General features: G+C 42.3%; 1 protein-coding gene across 1 annotated transcript in view; it reads left to right on the top strand.

Moving 5' to 3' along the window:
- LOC148524827 (nucleoside hydrolase-like) overlaps positions 1-26,168 on the top strand; it is an 85,960-nt gene that overhangs the window by 14,052 nt on the left and 45,740 nt on the right. Inside the window, exons 2-3 of the mRNA XM_088471733.1 lie at positions 4,009-4,199; positions 25,228-25,407. Coding sequence (XP_088327859.1) covers positions 4,009-4,199; positions 25,228-25,407 — 371 coding nt within the window. The remainder of the gene's footprint in view (positions 1-4,008; positions 4,200-25,227; positions 25,408-26,168) is intronic.

Genomic DNA, 26,168 nt, shown 5'->3' with positions numbered 1-26,168 from the left:
CTATTTTCGCATTAGATCTTCGCTATAGCTGAATTGGCTCCAGTTTTCAAATTAATAAAAAAATATAAAATTCAATTAATTTCTCCTTTTTTAAGTACCTTACTAGTCTAGGCCTGCTTTACTTAACAGAATCGCCTTAGTTTTGCTTTTTTAACAACTACCCTCTTAAAACAAAAATTCTTGTTACTGTTTAATTTGTGATAACGTAGCTGGTAGTCACATTTGAGATACATAACACATTCAAATCTCACGAACTCTGGAAGGAGGCGTGGCAGTCACTGCTGAGCCTGCTGGGACATTCTCAGACCACAGCCACGACTCCTCCCAGCATACGGAGAGGACCGAGTGACGCAGTTAGCACACCTCCTGTTCCTTTGTTCGGTCCTCTCTCACCACAACCAATTTCCCACCGTTTGGGCTGCCTCACAAAGTTTATAAAACTTGCGTGGAATCACTCCGCAATCGGACTAAAGGTGATCGAAAAGGACGTAATTTTCGGCATACCTATGATGTGGTGTGAGCCAAAAGATAACTTGAGTGGCTGCTATTTTTGTGCTGTAAATGTGAAGGGTATGAAACTATTTAAGAAACTCAAATGGGAATACCCAAGTATGAATTCTGCAAAACGGATACCACATAGTGAAGATTTGCCTGTACCATCATTCAGTTCTTTGTGCGAAGTTGAATATGATGATGTGGAAATGTTAATTTCATCCAGAGCAAGTGACAACACAGATGAATGTGAGTTTGAAGAAAGTTCCTCTACTCCAAACAAATGTTCTCAAAAGGAACTAAACTATTTATTTTGTGACTTGAATTTATCGAAAAAAGGAGCTGAGCTTTTAGCATCCAGACTTCAAGAAAAGCACTGTCTTGAGCCGAATGTTACTATAACGTCGTATCGAAGTAGAGAGCAAGCCATAATAGTGTTCTTTAGCACAAGATAATAATCTTGTGTATTGCAACAATATTCCGGAACTTCTCCAGATGACGGGCTTAACAGAATATCGAGCAGAAGACTGGCTGCTCTTTTTGGATAGTTCTAAAGGGAGCTTAAAATGTGTATTACTGCACAATGGGAATACATTTGCGTCGATTCCTATCGGTCATTCAACAAAACTTAAAGGACAGTATGAAAATATCAAGTTAGTCTTAGAAAAAATTGCTTATTCTCAGCATCAGTGGTCTGTTTGTGTCGATTTAAAAATGGTAAACTTTGGTCTTGGGCAGCAAAGTGGATATACTAAGTATCCTTGTCACATATGCTTATGGGATAGTCGTGCAAAACAAAAGCACTGGCAGCAAACTGTATGGCCTCCAAGAGAAGTTATAACTGTAGGAGAAGCCAACATCATTCATGAGCCCTTAATTGACATGAAAAAAAAAATCATACTGCTACCTCCCCATATCAAACTGGGTTTAATGAAACCAATTTGTAAAAGCATTGGACAAGTCAGGCGATTGTTTCACATATATTTGTCGAACATTTCCATCGCTTAGTATTGAAAAATTAAAGGAATTTTTGACGGCCCACAGATACGGAAACTGGTAAAGGATGCAAATTTTACCACATCTATGACCAAAACCGAATTATGTGTCTGTCATTCAAAATTGTTTAGGCAATCACAAGACAGACAAATATCATGCATTAGTCCACAACATGCTAAAATGTTTCGAGAAAGTAGGTGCCAACATGAGTATTAAAGTACATTTTTTTTTTTGTACAGCCATTTAGAACGCTTCCCGTCCAATCTAGGTGATTTACGCAAAGAACAGAGTGAACAGTTCTACTAGGATATTCAGGTAATAGAAGAAAGATATCAAGGAAGGAGGGATCGTCACATGATGGCCGATTACTGTTGGAGTCTGCAGAGGGACTGCCCGCAACAGGAATACAAAAGAAAATCCTACAAAAAACAGTTCTCATAGCTCCCTAACAGTTATATATGTAATTATACTGTGTCTTTTTATAACATTTTCCGAATCCAATTTAATCAGAATAAAAAAAAATCTTTAGCTGTTTTTAACATTGTTTAATTTAATTTTTCGTAAACATGAAAGACACATATGAATATCTAAAAAAAACTAGAGAATAAGCATAACCTATTCATGATCAGGAGCACAAATTAATCGAAATTGACTCTCTTTAATCCCTGGCAACAGATTGACTGACTGTTCCCCAGTGTAATTCATCTGACCATATCTTTGGCTACTGTTTGGTAGTCCATTGCTCTTTGCATGAGTGTAATCTGCTCTGCTCTGAGTTCTCATCAGGCCATCTGCAGCATTCTCTACAAATGATGCTGCCTGCTTCATAGTCCTGGGTTAGAAAGTCAATCTGGTGCAACTGTTTCCTATTTTTCCTCACCCTATTAATCACTGTGAACATATTCATTACTTGAAGTTTAATGTGTACTTTACTTCAGATTTTACTGCTCCTAAAACATTAGCAGCTTCGAAACTCTTGCCAAATGCATCCCAAAAGTCATTCCAGGTAATTGAGGTCCCCTCTTGCAGCCATGCTGGAATATTTTTTGCTTAACACATGAGCACTGCTAGGCTGCCACGACAGGGAATGTAGTTGGCCTCCCGGCGTGTAATCCAGACAGGTAGGGATCCCGGCACCAGTATACCGACCGCCGGCATCCCAAAGGTAAGTATCTGGGTGTTAGGGGGAGGTTAGGGTTAGGTAGTGGGGTTAGGCATCGGGGGAGTGTTAGGATTAGGGTGTGGCGAGGTGGAGGTTAGGTTTAGGCACATGGGGGGAGGTTAGGTTTAGGCACCAGGGAGGGGGGGTTATGGTATTGGTTAGATAAACACTTACCTGTGTTTCCTATGAGTGTCGGGATTCTGGCTGTTGGGATTCTGCTGTCAGTATTCTGACCAGCGGGAATCTGACAGCCGGGATTTCATACCCAACCCCTTGATAGTGCTATTCCTTTATCCTATTTATGTTGTTTGTTACATTTATTTTTGTCCATGTATGTTATGTACAATATTTAGTATTGCAATTACAATTATTGTATTGTACAGGTTTTTTTTTTTTTCTTGAGGCAAGATTCCTGACAGTTGTCTTGTGAGAGTATTATGTGACAGGTCTCTGCTTGTTGGAGGGACAGGGTGCAGGTGATCTGTAATCTGAGTATGGTCTGGCTGAGCTACATTTAGAGGAAGAGATGAATATGTGAAAAGAGGAAAGAGACACTGATTTTTAAACCAAGAAATTATCTGTACAGTATGAGTTGATATGGCTAACCATATGTATCGTACTTTCTATCCAATGATAGTTATGCAGTAAAAGACTTTCTAATTAACTTATGTGACAAGTGGCATCAGTGCTCAGCAGATATAAGATACATTTTACATATACTGAATTCATAATAATTTTTCAAAGCTGTTTTTTACAGATTTATTCAGACCACTCCTTTGTCTAGTCTTAAAGTCCTAGGAATTTTTTCAACTGAACCCTTGTGCTCTTTAGTGTTCCTCTGCCTTGTGCGTTACAGGCTCATCCAATTCTACAGAAAGCTTATTATTTTCTGTTGGCTGAACAGTAAAGACAGGATATTGCAAAACTTTTCCTAATATCTGTAGATCCATTTTGGAATTAATTAATATGAATGTGGGATATAATAATAATTGGGTGAGAAAATGACTCCAGCCACAGCAAATCTACAGATTCTGTATAATAAACCTAATAGGATGTTATTCCACTTTATTAAAAGAAAAAAATGAAATTTCCTTCTTTTCCAATAATCATACTTTGATTATTTGATCACGTACTGTACACCTCTGAGTATATTTGCTACAGTGCAGGTTTTTAGAAATGGGGATGTTGCCCATAGCACCAATCAGATTCTAGCTATAAGCAGTAATTATCCTACCTGTTTCCACAGACAGTAATCATAAAATTATGACCTGTGCAGTTCTCAAGGAATGGAGTTGAAAAACACTGTGGATTTAAACTGTATTGTAAACTTTCTGATTGCTAATGTCCTTTTTGTTTAGAAGTGACATCACAGAAAAAATTACTTCTTATCGATGTGGACTGCGGTACGGATGATGCCCAGGCTATTATGATGGCAATCTCTGCACCCAACATTGAAGTTTTGGGAATCACGTGTGTGGGAGGAAATACTTCTTTGGACAATGTCTGCAAAAATGTCCTGCGTGTCCTTAAACTGTGTGACCGATCTGATGTAAGTAATGTTCCTAAATGTATTCTGTTTTGAACATCACATGGTCTGTTTAAATCATATGATTAGGAAAAAAGGAGAAGAAAACAAAATAACTATTTGTAGTGCACTTGAGAAACAAATATTTATTGCTGTTTATATAATCTAAAAATTACAATATCTATTTGTACGAGTATTTACAATTTAAAGTTTGTTCTATAGGGAATCCAAAAAAAAGTTTCTTTATCTGGCTGAAATATCTATAAAAACATGAATAAAGATAAAGTAGTGTTGTAGAATTGTAATAATGGGACTTCGAATTCAAAATAAATTCCGTAACTGTCACCGATATTTTTCAGTAAAACAAATATCTATTCTTAGCACTATGCCTGTGTCAGGATGTACTTAATTTTACCAGCGGTCGGGATGCCGACATCAGAATCTCGACCCGGGACTAAAGATGGGCGTTGATATCCTATCTTTAGCCCGATAACAACACATATCTTTAGCCTGCATCCCGAACTAAGGAAAGCTGGGCACTGTAAGATGTTAGCCACGGGGGGGAGGGTTACTTGTAGGGGCTCCAGTGGGAGGTTAGAACTAGGCTACGGGGAGGGGAGGTTAGGCTTAGGCACTCCTGGGGTGCGGTTAGGGTTAGGCACTCCCCCGGGAGGGTTAGGTTTAGGGTTTGGGAAGGGGAGAGGTTAGGGTTAGCCACCCCAGGGGGGAGGTTAGGGTTAGCCACCCCAGGGGGGAGGTTAGGGTTAGCCACCACCTGGGGGAGGTTAGGGATAGGCACCGCTAAGGGAAGGGGGGGGGGAGAGGGGTAGGGATGGCATTCTTACCAACCCTGTCTGCATTGTCATCCTTCGGGCTTCCGCCGTCGGGATATGAATCAGTGGCTATACATCCGCCGGGACTTCATACACATTCCGCCTATCATATATTGATTTTACAACTTTTTTATGTTTTTATATGATTTATCTTTGTATTTAACACCCACCTAGATCCCAGAGAAGTCTGACTTCACATACATATAAGGGTGTTTCACTTGTAGGAGGCCAGGAGACGCAATATACAACCAACACCGTTGCAACTACAGGAGTACTGACCGTGATAGAATGCAACATGTATGATAGGATTTGTGTTTTTCAAATGGTTCTGTGTTTTAGTTTCTTGCTTCCTGAGAGGGGAAAAATAAAATGTGCTTAATTTTAGTGGTATTCCTGCCAATAACATGTTAATTAGGCAGTCACAACTCTTCTATTGCCCATAAATGTTAAGCTGATGACAGTTCATTGAGGTTAATGGTAAATTTATCAATTTCCTTGAATTCCTATTATCCAGGAGAAAAAGATTAGAGGGCTATTGATTCCTATCAGTCACTATTTATCCCTGCAAGTCGCTTAAAGAATTGCTTTCCAGTCCAATCATGTGGTTTCAAAGCACAAAAAGTTATTTATGTAAAAGGGATAACACGATGTAAGATTTAACAATTAGAGTAAAAAGCAATGAAAATAGTACAGCCGATACATACGCTTGCGCACTGGTCCCAGTATACAGTCATCAATCCAGAAGTCTGCGGTCACAAGAAGATGTGTGTACACTGAGGTCAGGACACAGCCTATATACCTTATAGGTTTCAGAGTTAACAAAGGGGCAAATTGACTGGTTCTCATTGGTTCTTGCTTCTGGTCATTGGTCAGTTCATACGGTGTCATCAGGGGTATGGTTCATACGGTGTCATCAGGGGTATGGCTCAATCTTCCAACAGTCACATTGTGTAGCTTCCCGCCGAAGAACTAGTTAAAACTGGCTACAACACTGCATACCAGTAATAACATTCTATTCAGTAATTCCCTATCATCCATAACTAGCGGACACATGATGCGACTTCTTTGCCGATGGAAACAGATGTCAGCAAATAAACAGGGATTTAGTATGATACCAAACATGACATGTCCACTGTATTCTGAACCTTAGATCTCCTTTTAAGTACATCTCACATCATAATTATTAGCTAACAAATATCTTTAATAACTCTGGTTATTAACTATAATGTGTGGGAACCATTTTATATGTATGCGTTCTCATATGTGCATCTGTGTATGTACGTGAATATATACAGGCGAGCGTCCATGTATATTGTATGTGAATACGCATACGAGTGTGTGTCTGTGCGTCAGTGTATGTGTATTGTGGATTCGCATTTGTGCGCATTGGATTGCACTGACGCAAAGTAGCGTCCTAGTAATAAGTCATCCGACCATAGACTACTATATTGTCAGATAATAATTGTACAGCGATCATATCCAATTATTTGACTTTGACAGGGCTTATGTGAGGCTGATTTTATATTGAATATTCCTACTCACTGCTAATATTTATAAATTAGGCAGTTCGTGTTCTAGTCCTTATTGCATCAGCTACTCGGTTCGTCATAGTTGTATCCTTGTATTAACGCCATACAGTAAATTATTAGCCATTATTTTATCTCACTCTAGAACTGTTTATAAATCAGTCAATTACATGCACCGTCTTATACTGTATCTCCCTGGTTGGAAAACCTATTCTACAATAATCTTTTAATAATACTGTTTTTCCTTTCCTTAGTATATATAATGGAGACATATCCATCAGTACACACTGTCATTTTTACCTGTAACAAATTAGTTCCATCTGAAATTGTAACTCTCTGTATGAGCATTTGTAAAATTTTGTATTGAAGTGTTTCTCTGTTCAGTCTCCAATATTAATAAAATGTATACTGTAGTATTTCTCTATTGTTTTCTGTTCATGCTGTATTTTTAGAATTGTACTCCATTGCTGTTTTTCCCCATATATGTATATAAGGAGTGCACTTTAGTCCCCTAAATGAATGATCTTTATTTACATTAGAGACAATTCCTTATAGAATTACCCAGGCCTCATCCCTCCTGGGGAAACAGGGGTGACACGTCCCGTCCCCCCCCCCCCCTTTCCGGGTACGGTGACCAGACATGACCTCGATCTGCCTCCTGAATGCCTGATTGACATGCTGCGGCTTGGGGGAGTCTACGAGCGAGATCACAGGACTTGTACTGCATATGTGCAGAACGGGTCCTGTGCAGGTGCAGATCCCTCAACATCGGAGATGTACGTTAATCAGATCTACATTTCTCAATCAGGCCCCAAGGCTGGGTACACAGCTCCCGTCTCTGCCGATGTCGGGCTGGGTACATATTTTCTAGTGTGTACCCAGCATTAGTCCTCAGTTTATTTAAAGCCAATTGGATTTATACCAGCAGCGTTTCACATGAACCATACAAACCTCTGATATACTGTTATAAAAATCTCCGGAGTTCACCAGAATCACAACGTAGCATACAAATTCAATGGGTGCGATTTCCATTCAACTCGATGCTGAATAGCTCTGGGAGGGAGCTCCCGCGGCTGTTCAATTCACCGCGCTGTTTTGCCGGACTTAAGAATTTCTTATCGCACCCCCCCTGAGGGTGCACTGACTTGAATCGCCCCTCAATGTGTTTATTGCAGGAAATACTGGAACAGCAAAGGTTAACAAACTTCAGGTGTGGCTGGATATGCAGTAAACTTGAGATACAAATAAGCACTTAACAAGGCAGATATTCATAGGTATAGAAATACTGATTTGTGGACACTTGCATGATATTGACAAATACTTGACAAAGCAAACTTTCACAGAGATGTGAAAATACTGATATAGCAGACAAACTAAGGAGCCTTGAATAGAGTTTACAAAGATGTACCAGAATAAATGCAAGACAACAGACTGTAGTTTAGTGAGCTGCAGAGTTCTCTAGGATTATTTAAAATAGAAACCTATAAGTTCTCAGACACAGGCGCTACTGGACACAGACAAGGAACAATAATATGAGGAGGTGTAATAAATAAAATACAGTTGAGATGGAGTATATAGAGCCTTGTTCTTTATTTCTCCCTCAAAGTTGTTCAATACATGTAAGACCAGGAGAAAAAGAGAACTCAATGTGTCGAACCTTGTTAACGCTCACAAACTTTTTGAGGTATTAACATAAGACCAAGGGTAGCCAAACATACCCTACTCACATGGAGTGCAAGTGTATGGGCAGTGGTAAATTTGTAAATGCGGCAGGAGGTGTCCTACACCTCCTGCTGCATTTGCAAGATTGCAAGGATCGCATTGCAAGGCTATCTGCCTATCTATCTACTTTTCCTTAACTGTAGCCCTATTTTCTGTTATATATAATATATTGTGTGTGATATACTATGTAAGATGCATAATACAAGCTATCAAATTGAGGTGAACATAGGAGTACATTTTTTACAGTGGCCACAACCTGTAGAGAGTACCATCAGGGGTTGGCTCATACTTGCCTACTTTTGAAAAAGCATTTCAGGGAGATTGTGATGGCAGCATCTATGAGCGCGCTGGTAAAGTGGGCATGTACTGCTACATATGAGTGGCGTGTCATTAAAATGCCGTACATCCAAATGTAAATAAGCCCCAAAGCAGTTAGTAAGATGAAAACACACTGATACTTTTCCGAAAATGCATGTAGCCAAAGGGTCCTTTGTATTTTTTTTTTTTATTATGTAACTGCTTCATAATAGGGGTATGGTGCAATAAGGGAGATTGCTAGCGTCCTCAGGGAGTCTCCCTGACAGTGAGGGAGAGTTGGCAAGTATGGGTTAGCTAGTAGCTGGATATTATAGCCGTAGAACAGACTGAACACAATTCATGGGGTGCAAGCAGGTTAAAATGTCTCTTTAGTGAGATCTTATTGGATTTCAGAATGTAGGTCTTTGGAATACTGTACATTCATTTAAGTAGAGAACAGTAAGGGCCTGATTCTGAGATGTATGCACTACTGACGTTGAACACAGTGGTGTGATTTATTTTCCTTCTGCGCATGTCTGTCACACTGCACGTGCATCCAAATAACGTGTACACCGAGCCGGAGTTACGATTGAGGCACACGGGAGAAGCTCTGTCTCAGAAATGTGTTTTCAAAATATAGTGAGTGTTTCTGGGTAGTGACAGGGAGGTGGCAAGATGGAAGTTGGTCTGTCTTATGGGTGTGTTATGGGAGAGTTGCGGGCGTGTTGGTGACAGTGGTTGTGTACACAGACGTTGAATCGCTCACATAGGAGGCCATACTCTAACGGAGGATCGGCACCTGCCATGGGGCTGGTACAAGTTTTGATGGTGTGACCGATGTTGTGTCTAAAGACATCCTATGCGATATATCAGCATATACGGAAGCTGAAGTAGGCGCCTCAGTCCTCGCGCATTCGGATTCATGGATGTACATCAGGGACAGACATGTGACAACTAATAGATGCAGACAAAGTTGTAATGCCCCCTATAGTAGTGCCCCCAGTAGTAATGTCCCCTTATAGACATGCTCCCAGTAGTAATGCCCCTTATAGACATGCCCCTTACAGACATGCCCCCAGTAGTAATGCCCCCCTATAGACATTTCCCCAGTAGTAATGCCCCCATGCCTCCCTTCTGAAAAATAAAAAATACAAATAAAGTACTTACCTTAGGCCCCACTCCTGCGTCCGCTGCCGTCCGATCCGACCACTGCTCCTCCATGGATCTATGGGAGAGACGTCACGACATCCCTCCCATAGTGCTCTATGCAGGAGCCGGAGCTCTGGAATGGGCTTTGGCTGCCGCTGCAGGGAGGGAGCCGGGTGCCCGCTGATAACAAATATCAGCAGGCGTCCGGCAATGCGCGGGGGGGGTCCGGCGCTGTTTTTTTTTTTTATTATGTTTTTTATTATGGGATTATTTTTCTTTTACCTTCTGGGGACTCAGTGGCGCCCTCTAGGGGCCGGCGCCCCGGGCGACGGCCCTGTTAGCCCGCCCCTAGAACCGCCACTGTGTGTAATAATAATAATAGAAAAAAAATATATATATATATTTATTTAACATTTGGTGCGCTAATCACAACATGAAAAAAGTCAGTCCCGGTTCTTTTCAAATCATTCAACACCGGTCTGTATGCACTGCCTCGTGTATTGGGCTGGCGTCCTCCCCTTTTTCTCAAGACTCCCCGTATCCACACAACGGGTAAATAATTCTAAAAAGCAAACCAAGGGTGCGCCACATAGTGCCTTTAGAAAAAACATTTATTCAAAGTACCATAGGTCATAAACAATGTACCAACGGTGGCAGACAGACCATCGCAAGTGTAGACAGCTTAAAACATTAAGTCTCCAGGTGAAGCAGCTTGCAGCTCTGGTAAACTTGTTGCACAGTTTGGGTCACGCTAGACTATGTCCCTACGCATTTCATCACTTGGACTTCGTCAGGGGGCTGGCCTAGCATTTCCAGTACTCCCCTTAAAAACACATTGTAACCAAGATAGTGAATTTACTTGATTCTTACAGCTGGGTAATAAACTAGGAGATATAAATCAAATATTGAAACTTCATTATTATATTTTATATAAGGTATATTTTAGTTTGGTGGTACATTAGTAATTTTATTGCATTGAGATCCTGTATGTTTGTATTGGAATTAGGATTTTGCTACACCTGTGTATTTTTAATTCACCGCATGTTGGTGGTACTAATTGATGTGTAACAAGTGATTGGTTACAATGTGTTTTTTAAGGGGAGTACTGGAAATTCTAGGCCAGCCCTCTGACTAAGTCCAAGTGTCAAAACGCGTAGGGTATGGCATAGCGTGACCCAAACTGTGCAACAAGTTTCCTGGAGCTACAAGCTGCTGCACCCAGATCCCTAATGTTTTAAGCTGTCTACACTTGCGGTGGTCTGACCGCCACCGTTGGTACGTTGTTTATGACCTATGATACTTTGAATAAATGTTTTTGATAAGGCACTATGTGGCGCATCCTTTGTTTGCTTTTTAGATTGTGTGTGTGTGTGTGTGTGTGTGTGTAATACCCCAAATATTTCAGGTATTATGCCTGCTCCTCTACATTGTGTTTACCTATACATGCAGAAGTGGAGATGCCCTGTGATAGGTAAGCTGGATGGCTGGAGACAGTTGAGAGAACAGGAGCGGCAGTTGGGGAGCGTTTGTTGGTCCAGAGGGAGCAGCGAAGAGACAGGAACTACTGGTTGGGTTGAAGAGATCATTTCACTCTCTACTGTGCAGAAGGAAGAATCGAAATAGAGCAAATCACCTCTAATCGATATTAAAGAGAGAGAACTGTGAGTGACTATATTCCTGTGGTTATTTCTGGTTATTACATTTGGCATCCTCGAACAGGACACGCTTAGAGTCAAAAGGAAGTACTTTTCAACCCCATCCAGGATGTCACAACCAGGTGGTCAAGCCAGTCAAGGGGAAGAGCACAGCCCAGAAAGTTCCCACATGAATATTGCTTTACCTTTTACTATGCCTTATTATTTTGGAGCTCCATGGCTCCCTTGTTATTCAGGAGATACTCACACACCAGGGAGCAGTGAGTTCAGTGAATTTAAAACCAAAACACAATCTATGTTCAAGCTATATCCATTGAATGAACAGCAGAGAGTTGAGATTTTGATTGGACAATTACAAGGCTCTGCCCTTTAGAGAAGTAAACTCATGGCTAGCCAGTCAGAAAGAAATGACAGAAGAAATATTTGAAAAATTAGTCCATATCTTTGATGCAAGAACATTATCCAAACTACAGATGCATTTTTATGCGAGAAAACAACCTAGTGAGACATTGCTTCTTGGAGAGTAAGGGCGAAATCTTGCAATCACAGCTATCCAGGCATTTGACCCAGCAGAAGTGAAGAAGTCTGATGAGATGTTGGTAAATCAGTTCATAGATGGGTCCAGTGGAGAAACTGTTTAAGCCCAACTACGCCTGCTGCGACTGCAATTTCCAAGTATCTTTCATGGACTTTTAAGAAGCTGCTATCAAGGTGCTGGGGCTCGGTCAGGTGCAAGAGATGCCCTTCCATGAAATGACGGGATATCAAATGGAAAAAAATCTGCCATAAGTTAGTTATCCCAGCCATAAAATTACACTGATTAAAGAGACTGCTATCCAAAGTGTACTATCCCAAGTACCCGATTCTATCCATGCTCTGAAGGGGCAGATTGCAGAATTGATGTTGGGAGTTTCTGAAATGTGCAGAATTCCAGAGTTTTATGAAAAACCAGACCAAGAGTCAGAAGGGGACAGAGTGGCGCTCTGAGAGAAGGCGATGTAATAAGGACTGTTGGGACCAGCCTCCTAGTATCAGAAGAAGGCCCTCTAATCAGTTTGACTTAAAGGGAGGGCCTATATGTAGGTGTTGCAGCAAAAGGCCATATGGAAAGGGCCTGCAATCAGTTGGCGACTATAAACCTTGAGGTCCAGAGGGCAAGGGTCAACACACAGGAAGAACCAGAGAGGTTTGGTTCACCCTTAAAAGGAGGACAATCCAGAGATGCAAATCCACGTCCTGTAGTCCAGAATCAAAACCCGAGTGGTTGTAACGTCAGCTGCAGACACTGAACCTCAAGTCTGCAAAGGAAAGTTTGGGGCAAAGTTAAATGGTTCGATGTGCGACATGGTTATGACTTCATAAATTGAGATGACACCAAGAGAGAGATCTTTGTGCACTACACTGGCATCCAGAAGAACAATCCAAAGAAATATATCCGAAGCCTGGGTGATGGAGAGATTGTCGAATTTGATGTAGTAAATGGAAAGAAGGGTGTAAAAGCCGCTAATGTGACTGGTCCTGGAGGTATTCCAGTCCAAGGTAGCAGATATGCAGCTGATCTGCATTGGCAAAACCTAACGCACAGAAGATATTATCAGCGATCACCTGGCCAGAAATGTTACTACTTCACACACGAATGGATGAACCCTTTTAGATGCAGCCCTCAAGATTCCGGTGTCCAAGTGCAGAGTGAAGTGCTGGAGGTAACGGTTGGTCAAGATATAGAAAAACAAAATGTTTGTGTACCAGGACCTGCAAGAAGTAGTCCGACCAACATCTCCGCTAGAGCCACAACCACAGAGTCAACTAAAAGTATATAACAGCACTACCAATGTGGTCCCCTGCAATCAACCAGAGTCAGATGCCGCTGAACATGCAGAAGACACAGATCAAGTTACAGACTCACCCTTACCAGAGAAATTGGGATACCCTGAACAGAAGCCTGTGGAATCTAGTGTATCAAAGGAAACCTGTATTGTATCCCAAAGATCCCAATGACTGTTCCAGAAAAATATGTTGGCAGATAAAGACTATAGTGTAACAGAATCTACGTAGATATAATTAATTCTGCAGCGAGCTTGCAGTCAGGAAAATGTTCCAAAGACTTTTGATAGGAAAAACAGAAAATGTCAGAAGGCCTGAAACAAATGTTAAGGAGAGGCTACACTAACTTTTTCATGTGTATAGTTCGTGTTTATCCTGAGATGGATTGAGTTGAGCATGAGGACATGCATGTTTCTGGTGGGAAAGTATGTAATACCCCAAATATTTGAGGTATTATACCTGCTGCTCTACATTGTGTTTCCCTATACATGCAGAAGTAGAGGGGTCCTGTGATGGGTAAGCTGGATGGCTGGAGACAGTTCAGAGAATAGGAGCGGCATTTGGGGAGCGGTTGTTAGTCCAGAGGAGCAGCTAAGAGACAGGTATTACTGGTTGGGTTGAAGAGATCACTTGCCTCTCTACTGTGCGGAAGGAAGAATAGAAATAGAGCCAATCACCTCTAATCGATATTAAACAAAGAAAACTGTGAGTGACTATATTCCTGTGGTTATTCTGGTCTGCCCTATCTATCCTATCTTTATCTATCTAAATTTTATTTCCAATCATCTCTTTGTGGCAATTTGTGCATATTTAGAGTTTTAAATTTCTTATCATTGTAACAGTTGGCAATAGATATTACCATTATGTATTTATTACCAGTTATTTACAGTCAGGTCCATAAATATTGGGACATTGACAGAATTTTCAGATTTTGGCCTCTATTCACCACCACTATGGCTTTGAAATGAAACAAACAAGATGTGTTTTAACTGCAGACTTTCAGATTTAATTTGAGGATAATTACATCCAAATCGGGTGAACGGTGTAGGAATTACAACGGTTTCAATATGTGCCTCCCACTTTTTAAGGGGCCAAAAGTAATGGGACTATCAACTCAAAAGCTATTTCATGGACAGGTGTGGGCTATTCCCTCGTTATTTCATTATCAATTAAGCAGGTAAAAGGCCTGGACTTGATTCTAGGTGTGACATTTGCATTTGGAATCAGTTGCTGTCAACTCTCAATATGAGAAGACGAGAAGAAAGAAAAAACTCTCTAATTGGGGTCACTCTTGAATATAAGTAAATAACTAATATGTAACATTTAATGGATATGCATTAAAAATGGCTGCCACATTACAGTAAGTTCCTTAGTAGCAATATAAAGAGATATACAAGAACAGGACAAAACGAAACATGAAACATGAAAAACATAAATATACAGAAAGCAAGGTGAAAATATTTCTCAGCGGGGTGATGTCAGAAGAAAAGGATTACTCGTTTAATCTCCTAGTAAATTCTCTGAGTTAACCCACTTCGATATCAGTCCAATGACTGAGTTGTGTCAAGTAAAACTCTCAATATGAGATCCAAAGAGCTGTCACTATCAGTAAAGCAAGCCATCATTAGGCTGAAAAATCAAAACAAACCCATCAGAGCGATAGCAAAAACATTAGGTGTGGCCAAATCAACTGTTTGGAACATTCTTAAAAAGAGAGAACGCACCGAAGAGCTCAGCAACACCAAAAGACACGGAAGACCACGGAAAACAACTGTGGTGGATGACAGAAGAATTATTTCCCTGGTGAAGAAAAACCCCTTCAAAACAGTTGGCCAAATCAAGAACACTCTCCAGGAGGTAGATGTATATGTGTCAAAGTCAACAATCAAGAGAATACTTCACAAGAGTGAATATAGAGGGTTCACCACAAGATGCAAACCATTGGTGAGCCACAAAAACAGGAAGACCAGATTAGAGTTTGCCAAACATCTAAAAAAGCCATTACAGTTCTGGAACAACATCCTATTGACAGATGAGACAAAGATCAACTTGTACCAGAGTGATGGGAAGAGAAGGAAAGGAACTGCTCATGATCCAAAACATACCACCTCATCAGTGAAGCATGGTGGTGGTAGTGTCGTGGCGTGGGCATGTATGGCTGCCAATGGAACTGGTTCCCTTGTATTTATTGATGATGTGACTGCTGACAAAAGCAGCAGAATGAATTCTGAAGTGTTTCAGGCAATATTATATGCTCCTATTCAGTCAAATGCTTCAGAACTGATTGGACGGCGCTTCACAGTGCAGATGGACAATGACCCGAAGCATACTGCAAAAGCAACCAAAGAGTTTTTTAAGGCTAAAAAGTGGAATGTTATGCAATGGCCAAGTCAATCCCCTGACCTGAATCCGATTGAGCATGCATCACACTTGATGAAGACAAAACTGAAGGGAAAATGCCCCAAGAACAAGCAGGAACTGAAGACATTTGCAGTAGAGGCCTGGCAGAGCATCACCAGGGATGAAACCCAGCATCTGGTGATGTCTATGCATTCCAGACTTCAGGCTGTAATTGCCTGCAAAGGATTTGCAACAAAGTATTAAAAAGTAAAAGTTATGGTGCATACACACTGTCAGATTTTTCCTTCAGATATGAACGATAACTATTTAAAAATCGTTCAGTCGTTCATATCTGAAGGAAAATCTGACATATCTGACATGCCTGGACGATCAACGATGCGCGTTCCCGTTTGTCAGATAACGATATTTGACATCTGATGTGTTTGCAGTCAGACTTGGACGATTCCATTCCTTTTAATGCAGTCAAAAATCGTTCATAGTTCAAATCGTTCAAAACTTTGGTAAAATCGTTCAAATCGTTCAATCGTTCATCTGACAAATCTGACAAGTCTGACAAATCTGACCGTGTGTATGCTCCATTAGATTTAGGATTGTTTAGTTTGTCCCACTACTTTTGGCCCCTTAAAAAGTGGGAGGCACATATAGAAACCGTTGTAATTCCTACACCGTTCACCCGATTTGGATGTAATTACCCTCAAATTAAATCTGAAAGTCTGCAGTTAAATCACATCTTGTTTGTTTCATTTCAAAGCCATTGTGGTGGTGAATAGAGGACAAAATATGAAAATTCTGTCAATGTCCCAATATTTATGGACCTGACTGTATCACGCACACATATTCTGCAGCCCTTTACAGAAAATTTTTGTACATTCACATCAGTCTCTGACCCAGTGGAGCTTACAATTTATATTCCCTATCACATGGTCACACATACACATTAGGGTTAATTTTCGTTGGGAGCCAATTAACCTTCCAGTATATTTTTGGAGTGTGGGAGGAAACTGGAGCACCCTGAAGAAACCCACGCATGCACAAGAAGAATCTACAAACTCTACATAGTTTGAGCCATAGCGGGTATCGAACCCAAGACCTTCTGTGAGGCAGTCATGCTAACCACTGCACCATCTATGCTGCCATGTTAGTTGACTATTCCCCAGTGGGCCAGTCTTCACGTGTGAGCCGACTTATTGTACCAGCTCACGTATGCGCATTGGAACCGAAAATAGTTTATTTAAATTTATTTAATTTCAGTACTTAAAAATGTAGTTGTCAAATGTGTTTTTAATTTATCATATTTTAAACCGTGCATGAGATGGGATTAACAGAACAGGTACCGCTGCAATGATTGCCCAACACATCAAAGAAGTTTATTTAGCAATGTGAGAACGAGCTCTATTGCAGACAATAGGAGGAATATTTTATTATTTCCATTTTTGATATATTTAAAATGTATCAAAGCTGATCAACATTGATGTGTTTCTGAGGCAAAATCACACATTTACTAATACTTAGACAATTTTTTATTTTATTTTTTTAAGTATTAGTAAATGTGTGATTTTGCCTCAAACACATCGATGTTGGTCTATTTTAAATTGATTAAACTCCATTAAAAGCAACTTTCAGTGTGTGTGTGTATATATACCCCTAGGATTCTTTGCCTATTTATAAATGGACCCCTTAACTATATATGAGTGATTTGCACATGGACTTGTTTAGAGGATAATTCATTTCTGTGCAGTATTATGCCTGGCTGATTTGGCTATCCGTTTTATTTGTTCTGATAAATAACAGATGTTTCGGAATTTTGGCTCGGATTATGATTTGATTTTGTAACATTGATATTTTTATGTGAATAGTTTTCTATTGAAATTTGCATTTTGTCAAACTACCCATTAGTAAATACCTTTCCCTATTAACTGTGGGTTTCAGAAGTTTGTGGTAGCAGGCTATTTATTTATTTTAATATTGTCAACTCCATGCTCCCAGCCTTTGAAAAATCAAGAATCCGTATCGCCGCATATCATGGCAAAAAGTATTTTTTTTTTTTTGGGGTGGGGGGAATGTACCATTTTAAATTGATGGGACATGGGCTCCAATAAGAGATGTCAAGCGATGGTATATATGATCACTACTTTTGGGGTTTGAACCCGGCCGCGCTATTGTGCATGCGCAGCTAAGTAGACACGATGCACAATGAATATCCTGTAGCCCACCTGAGAAGGATCATGGGATCCCTCTCTGGCAGGGCTGCCCCATTGAAAGTAATGGGCTAATGCCATCTTTCAACCCACGCATGCAAGATCCAATATGCAAAGCATTTCAGACCTTGTTAAATACTGTCCCCTTGAAAACTATGAGGATGGTAGCTGGGGGGAATTGGTGGCTAGAAAGCAAGAGATCTCAAATATCTCCTGCTTTCTAAAATCTTATTATATACTAGCAACACTTAAATTTGGACTTTTAAATATGCGGAACCAAAAGTTTCTGTATATTTTAAGAGCAGACTTGCATGATAAATAGGACCCTAAAATCACTCTTGTATAGCTTTTGGGCAGGGGTGTAACTAGGTATTTGAAGGTCCCATAGCAAAAGTTTGTAAGGGCTCCTATGTACCACCCAATGGTGAAAAATATACAGTATAGAACACATACAACTTTGACAAGTAAGATGGGCCTCTCTAAGCTCCATAGCTGCACTCCTTGCACCATACTTGCCAACTCTCCCTCATTGTCAGGGAGACTCCCTGAAATAGCTGCAATCTCCCTGTCTTCCTGAAGTCTACCAATCTCCCTCATTTTACCTTACCCCCAGTATGACACTGTTATATAGAAGAAAAAACAGAGATATATACATTCAAATGGGATCATTAATATAATTTCCCTGCATTGGGTATAAGGCACAATGATCCCTGTGGTTACATGTATTTTCTGAGAAGTATCAGTGTGTTTTCATCAACAAGTAGATCTTACTAACTGCTTTGGGGCTCATTTACATGTGGATGTAAATCAATTTTATGACACGCCTCTCAGATGTAGCAGTACACGCCCACTTTACCGCCGCGCTCATAGGTGTTACTTTCACAATCTCCCTGAAATGCTTTTTCAAAAGTAGCCAAGTATGCCTTGCACCTATGGTAGTTATGCCCATGTTTTTGGGGGTATGAAGACTGACAACTTCTATTTACTATAACCCAAAACAGCAGTTCCAAAGCTGCATTATTTTATGAGATTTAGAAATCTGCACATGATACATCTGCTACAGTTACACAGATGAGAAAATGATTTAAATCTGTACAGACATCACCGCAAAAGCTGGCAGTCTCACAGCTCATGAGTCCTGTGACTCTTCCCAGCCTACCTTCTTTCCTGTTGTTCTGTCCTAAGTATGCTGCCTTCATAATCCCCACATGTTGCAATCTATTAATGGCCATGGCAATGTGCTTTAAATATTTACAGGTAAAATGTAAGCCACATTTCACACTCATTTATGTTCTAGTATTGTATTGTGTTTTTTTCCTATCCTTCCACAGAAATCATGTTTGTAATATGATCATGGAATTTTCTCAGCCAGATGTAAGACTTGTGCAAGTCTTAAAGTATTCAGTTCTCCATAACATAACTCAGCAGTTTGCTTAAGCCATGCTAAGACTAACTTTAGAGGAGGTGTATTGAAAATGGCAGTGTATCTAGTGCCAAGCTGCTTCCGCGATGAATCTATATTGTATATGGCTTGTGACTGGACATTGACACATATGCCAGGGCCCATAGCACCTAGCGGCTGCCTTGTGGACAGAGCCCAGGTGTGGGCTGATGAGAAGGCAGACCAGTCTGGCTGCCAGGGGAGACAGTCCAAGTGGGACTGTGGTAGCCAGAGAGCCCAACCAAGCTATTGGGGGCCAGGGGTCCCGAGTCAAGACCTGCAGGATGCAGGGAGGTCCACAAATCTCTGACTGTACGTGTGATGTTGAAGCAGTTAAGCTGCAGGCTAAGGAAGCCAGAGTGTCCACACCTGCAGGAGGCAAACCGGACTCCATAAACGGGAGACTGTTGCTTTGTGTAAATTATGCAGGCTAGCTGCCTATTATAGAGCGGGACCAATAAGTGAGAGAGTTGACCTGAATGGGGGCTAGGCTGTTTGTTATTTTCTGGTTGATTTATGGTGCCAGTAAAGCACCATTTCATTTATTTAAAACCGGAAAGCTATGTTTGGATCCTGATTAGCACTAAGGGTGCGCACACACTAGACAATATTTTGCCCAATTCGCTCTATTTCGACACATCGGAACGACAAATCATGTAAAACATGTCCAAATAGTGAGTGCCGATGTGCGTACCTGCTGGTCGTACATCGCAAGATCTGCCAATCTTGTACACCATGCACTGGAAATCGTTCAGGATTCACGATAGATTGTTGGTCAGATTGGACACTTTTAAACACCATATCGTGTCCTGGAGTGCTGGGGGAAGTTAAAGGGAAATCGCTCACGATATTGCATCGTGAGCAAATCGTCTAGTGTGTAGGCACCTCTAGACACTGTACCAATACATGCCATTACTGAGCTAATTACCCCTGTGGTCATCACTATGTATGTATGTATGTATGTATGTATGTATGTATGTATGTGTAATGGATGGCAGGTCCCCCCTAATCCACTGACCCATTGGATGCAGAGGTCCAATGAGCCCTGGCGATAGTTATAGGTGACTGTAAACTTTTTGAAGTGAGAGAGTCCAAATGATTTATGGAAGAAGTATTGTGATTACCTGCTATCTTTAAGTTCTATTATGCAACATTGAGCATGATCTTGTCTCTGCTCATCCATGGTACCTCTGATTAACAGGCCATTGAAATCGGAGTAAAATTCACAGTTTGGGATGGGTCAGGATCACATGGGGAGTGGTGGTCAGAAGCACACATGGGGAGTAATGGGTTCAAAGGCATACATGAGGAGTGGAAGTCAGAGGAGGTGATTCAAAGGTACACTTGGGAGGAGGTGGCATAGGCACACTTGGGGAGGGATGAGTGTGAGAGCCTCCTTGCTTCATGTGCTCATGTACTGCTTAGAAAAGTGTTATATAGGGAGAAATGCTGAATGGCATTTGTAGGTGGAGAACTTTTCCTAGACTTCTAAATTGAATGTGTGGGTAAACCCAGTGGCTAATTGAATCTGCCACTCTGTTGCTAGGGAAATGGGTATGAAGTCCCGGCAGCTGAATAACCCTACCCCCCCATCCCTAACCCTAAACCTCCCTGGGGGTGCCTAACCCTAATCTCTCTCTGGGGCCCCTAAAACTAAGCCTTTCCCCAATTCTCCGCCCCCCCCCTTCCCCTAGGGTGACCTTTTACAGAGCCCCACTTATGTCCGTGTGGGATGCCAGCTGTCAGGGTTTCATCATCTGGCTATGGATAGGCGTCAGGATTCTGACTGCCGCCATCGTGCCCGCTGGTGAATTTACTACAACCCGTTGCTAGGTACCCACCAATTACTTTATCCTGTGAACTGTGTGCTTCTGCAAATATTGCCATGATTTCAATGTTTCTATTTTTACCCACTGGAAAACTGGATTCAGATGGAAATACAAAAGATAAATATTGGTGACGGTACTCTGACTGTAGTGCCTTTTTAAAATGGGCTGTTCCTTCAAACCAGGGGCACATGTGGATATACAAAAATAATTTGGTCTATTTCTCACTTTTGCCAAATTAGAAGTGATTTTCTTTCTAGTACATAAAAATGGCAGTTTAGATGCAGATGGCATATCAGAGCCTGAAGATAATACCCCTATATGCATGAACCACTTCAAATGAATGTGTGTATAGTTATACTGTCAGGGGGAGAAGAGGGGGTGACACTAGTGACATTATCTTTTCTATGCCTGGGTGTAACTACCATAGGTGCAAGGAGTGCAGCTGCTATTGGGCCCAGAGCTGAGGTGGCTCATTTTCCTTGGCAAAGTTACATGTGTTATATACTTTTTCACCATTGGGTGATAAATGTCTATAACACATGAAACTTTGTTAGGGCCCCTATGTAAAAATGTATATAACACACATAACTTTGACAAGAAAGATAGGGCCCCCTCAACTCTGGGCTCCATAGCAGCTGCACCCCTTGCACCGATGGTAGTTACGCCCATGCACATTGTCATCCACAGAAAAAATAAAAACTCATTGACCCCAACAGGAAATATGACACACATTAACTATTGCCCCAGTACTGCACAGAAGACTTACCTGAGCTCCCGCTCCCTTAGCCGAGGGCAGCTCTGGCTTCCCTATAGGAAGGCACCTTCGTGCTGCCGCTCTGCTTGAACAGCCCTTGAGCTGGCCCTGGGTATAGTGCAGTGGCAAGCCTTGACAGGTAGGGATCAGAGGGCAGGCTGTAATACAGTTCAGGCTACACCAAGTCTCGTGCCCAGCTGACCGCACAGCAGGCTGTATGGCAGGGGGTTAGGAGGGTCTGGTGTACCTGCAACAAGTGGAATTCCGGGATGCAGAAAAGTGTGTTGGCAAGGGGGGAGTTGGTGCTGCAATTTTGAGGGGTGCCAAAAGGGGGGGGTGTATGTGGTTTCAAGTGGGGAGATTGAAGGACGGTGGGGTGGGGTAGCTGAGGGGAAGAGGGAAAGAATGTGTGAGGTGAGAAGGGCACTGGGCTTGTCCCAATAAAGGGTCCAGACAACAGTAACAGGGGGGATGAGGGGCCCTGAGGCTGACAGAGAAGGGATGTGGGGAGGGAGGAGGTGGAGCATCCGGAAATAGTTAGCTCCATCAGGAAACTGCCCATGGTAAACCTAGACAGCGGCCACACTGCTCCCTATGACACTGTATATTGTGGCTGATTCATAGACGCGCAAGCGGCTCGATGTTTCCCCACTGTGCATGCGCCTCATCCGGCGTGCGCATGTCCCGTCGAGGGACAGAAGCTCAGTCGCTATGGGGCTCGCTACAAGATGGAGCAGCTGTCGATGGTGAGTGACCGCTCGCCTCGTTTTGTAGGCGGGTAGGGGGGGTGGCTGCACAAACTCACTCCTTCCCTTAGAAACGCCTGGCGTTTGTGGGAGGCCTTACTGACATCACTACTGATGTCAGTAGTGGACTTCTTGCTCTATTAGAGCAGGAAGTCCACTCAGCCTTGCGGTAGCAGAGACCCTGCCACAGGGTCTCGTCGCAAGGCCGATGGTCGCAATTATCGCGACGGCCTCCTGGCCACTCGTACAAGCTGTGGGAGGTCTCCCACAGCTTTGGAGCGGCCAGACAAGAAAAAAAAAAAAAAAACAACGCCTACAGACCCTGCGAGCTGCCTGCGGCAGCGAGCGGGTCTGAATCAGGGCCATTGACTGGTGCACACTCAAATGTTTTGCGGGTGGATTTGCTTCTTTACCCCCATCTTTCGTTCCAGCACCTATGCGCCTATGAGAAAGAAGGGGGCCTGGTGCATCTATCTGCATTTTCTTCTGTGCTGCCACTAGTCAGTGAAAGGGTACAGTAGCTTGCAGAGCCCAGATGATCTTGACCGCAAACTGCTTTATGTTCACAGACTGGATCATCTGCACTCTGCGGGCCTCCCTCTGAGCCCAGGGCTGGTACATTAGTACTGGCTGTTTCACTCTGATGGCAGACTTGCCTCTATAATGACTAAGGGCTTGATTCAGACACGCCCGCTAGATGCGGCCGCTCGCTCTCAGCGTATGGAAATTCAGGTAAGTGACGTCAAGGCAGGCGCTCACATGGCAAAGCATAAGCACACCCACTATGTCTTGGTGTGCGATCACTTTGTGTTTACAGACGCCCACCAGTCTGTCTTTACCCGCCCACTTGCGAACATCATCTCCAGGAAGTATTTACAAACATCGGTACATCGGGTTCCATTGGATCTGACATTCCGATCGCTCGTACTAGTTTACGCATGCGCACTGCGAAGTATACACATGCACACATTAGCAAAAGTCGATAGCAACGAGCAGGTCTGAATCAGGTCCTGACTGATACAGTAAGCATCAATTGAATGGTGGAGGATTATTTTAATGACAATGTATAAATTAGCATGTCAACCAGTCTCTTTGAATACTGGGAGAAAAAAAAGGGAGCTCCTTGTACAAACTGGTTTTGCTTTACTTAAGTTACCCACCCTCCAGTGCATACTCAGGCCCTGATTCAGAGCCGGACGCTCTGACAGAGCGCTCGCTCTGAATCAGGGCCATCCCTCTTACTTTTTGGAGCGGCCTAGCTGTGGGTGACCATTCACAGCTATAGCAGAGGCCAAAATGATGGTCGCGATGGTCAAGACCATCGCGACCATCGGGCTTGCGACGAGGCCCTTGCGGTAGGGTCTCGCTGCCGCGAGCCCTGGAGTGCTTCTTGCTCTATCAGAGCCAAAAGCACTCCCACTGACATCACTAGTGATGTCAGTGGGGCTGGCCCCAGACGGTAGGCGTTCCCATGGGAACGCCTCCGTCTGGGCAGCCACGCCCACCAAAGGGGGCGTGCTGTCATTCACCATCGACAGCACTCCCCCTTTGGTGCGAGACCCATAATGACGGCTTGGCCATCATTATTCGGGTCTCGCGCATACGCACGACGGAGCCGCCTCCGTCGTGCGCATGCGCACTTAGCCAACATCGACCCGCTTGCGAGCGCTCAGTGCTCGTGAGCAGGTCTGAATCAGGCCCTCAGTGTTTAGCACAGCCGGGAACCTTGTGAGCAATCGTCATACAAAGTCCAGAGACTTCTGTAATGGTGGATTCCAGTTAGGATGAGCTAATATTGTGTGAAGATGCTGTTAACACTGATAAGCATCATAGTTGGATTATGTTATTATCTTAACAACACTGTTGGCCACCTTAAGCCCATTGGTAGCTTGTTTTGTGGGGGCCCAAACAAACTGAGCACTTTAGTCAAAATGTGGCAGTCCCTGTCGCTGAAGTGCTAGATTTCTTAAACTGCATGTCCTTTCTAATACACAACATTAGGGTGAGTGGGAGGGCCCAAGGACAATTCTGTCATGCACCATTTTCATTATGGGCTTTGCCAAGATTGTGTGTGTTTTGAGGCAGTGTATATAGTATTTTACTAGGGCATTCATGTTATTTTGTGTCTTGCAATGCCATCTATCACCAGTTTCAAATCCAGGCATATAGGCCACATTTCCTGCAGATTCTCCACAGATACACAGTAGTAGTTTAAAATCCTATAATTAATAACTATTGACTGCGACTAGGCTTGTACTCTGCCTTGAATCCTGAGGCCTGTGATTTGCTGTTTGAATTCAGTTTCCACTTTAAACATCTCATTGGTAATTTGGAAGCTTGTTTCTTAATAGGGTTTTTCATGTCTCCGATTTGTTTTGTTTATAGTTACCTACATAATATTGTGTAGGTCCCCCTTGTACAGCCAAAACCGTTATCGAGACATGAACTTCACAAGACCTTTTTTTTTTTTTTTTTTTCATGACCATTTTCCAAATATCCTTAAATAGAAACAAATTAATCCGTTACTAATTCTGTACACCCAGACAAAAATTATTGCTTTAACCTTCAAGGCTATACAGATCATTGTATATTTGTTTAAAACTGGCACCATAACATGGTCAGACATTTCTATGTAAGTTGCTATTGAGTACCTTAATATTACAGTATGCCAAAAGCACGGTATAAATACTTTTTTATTTTCTTTGCCAACTGTTTAGATTCCTGTCTATAAAGGAGCAGCTATAGGAATCCTGGGACAGAGCATTCATGCATCCGATTTTCATGGTGAAGATGGCCTAGGTGACGTACCTGATCCTTATACTCCTGGTTTGGAACACCTTCAAAAAGAACATGCTGTTGATGCCCTGACACGATTGGTATCTGAGCATCCTGGCAAGGTAACAATTAGTACTCATTAAAAGGCACTAACATTTCTGAAGGTAAATTAAATGATACAGTAGATTATGCATTTTTAACTAGAATAAAAAAAATAGCAAATTTGCTGAGAACACTGGAAGGATGATTTACAGTATCTGACCAGATAATTATTCTCCTATACACAGATGTCCATTGTGTGCTCTTTGCAGCCCAGAACCTTCACATGTGCATTGTCAGGTTTGCTAAACCGTTTATGTATTTGCAACAGAATACTATCCTGCCCTTAGGGGCGTATCTATAATGGGTGCATGGTGTGCGGGGCACACGGGCCCCTTGGTCCAGGGGTGCCCCGCACATCCTGCACCCCATATTATTACTTACCTCTCCGGAGTCGCACGTCGGAGCGGGGGTCCGGCACTGTAAAAACAACTGAAAAATGTCAGCCACGGCCATTTTCCCGGTGTCCTACGCATACTCTTTAGACTCTGGGCACACTCTAGTGCCGAGAGTCTATAACTCCGGCACTGGACGCGCACAGCTCAGTGAGCTGCCGGCTGCTGGACAGAGAGGAGGGGGCCCGTGTCGGAGACTGCACACGGGCCCCCTCCTCTCTAGAAATGCCCCTGCCTGTCCTGTTATATTTTCAATGGATCTTCTGTTGCCAACTTGTTCTATACTTTGAATTAAAGCACTAATCTCATGATCCTCAAATGTGCTTCATGAACTTCTGCCTACTATTGCCATTTACTGATTTTATTTATTTTACCTTCATATTGACATC

This window comes from Taudactylus pleione, unplaced genomic scaffold, assembly GCF_031769625.1.
Source record: "Taudactylus pleione unplaced genomic scaffold, aTauple2 ptg000116l, whole genome shotgun sequence".
In the NCBI taxonomy this organism is placed as follows: domain Eukaryota; kingdom Metazoa; phylum Chordata; class Amphibia; order Anura; family Myobatrachidae; genus Taudactylus; species Taudactylus pleione.
This window is presented reverse-complemented; position numbering and strand designations above follow the sequence as displayed.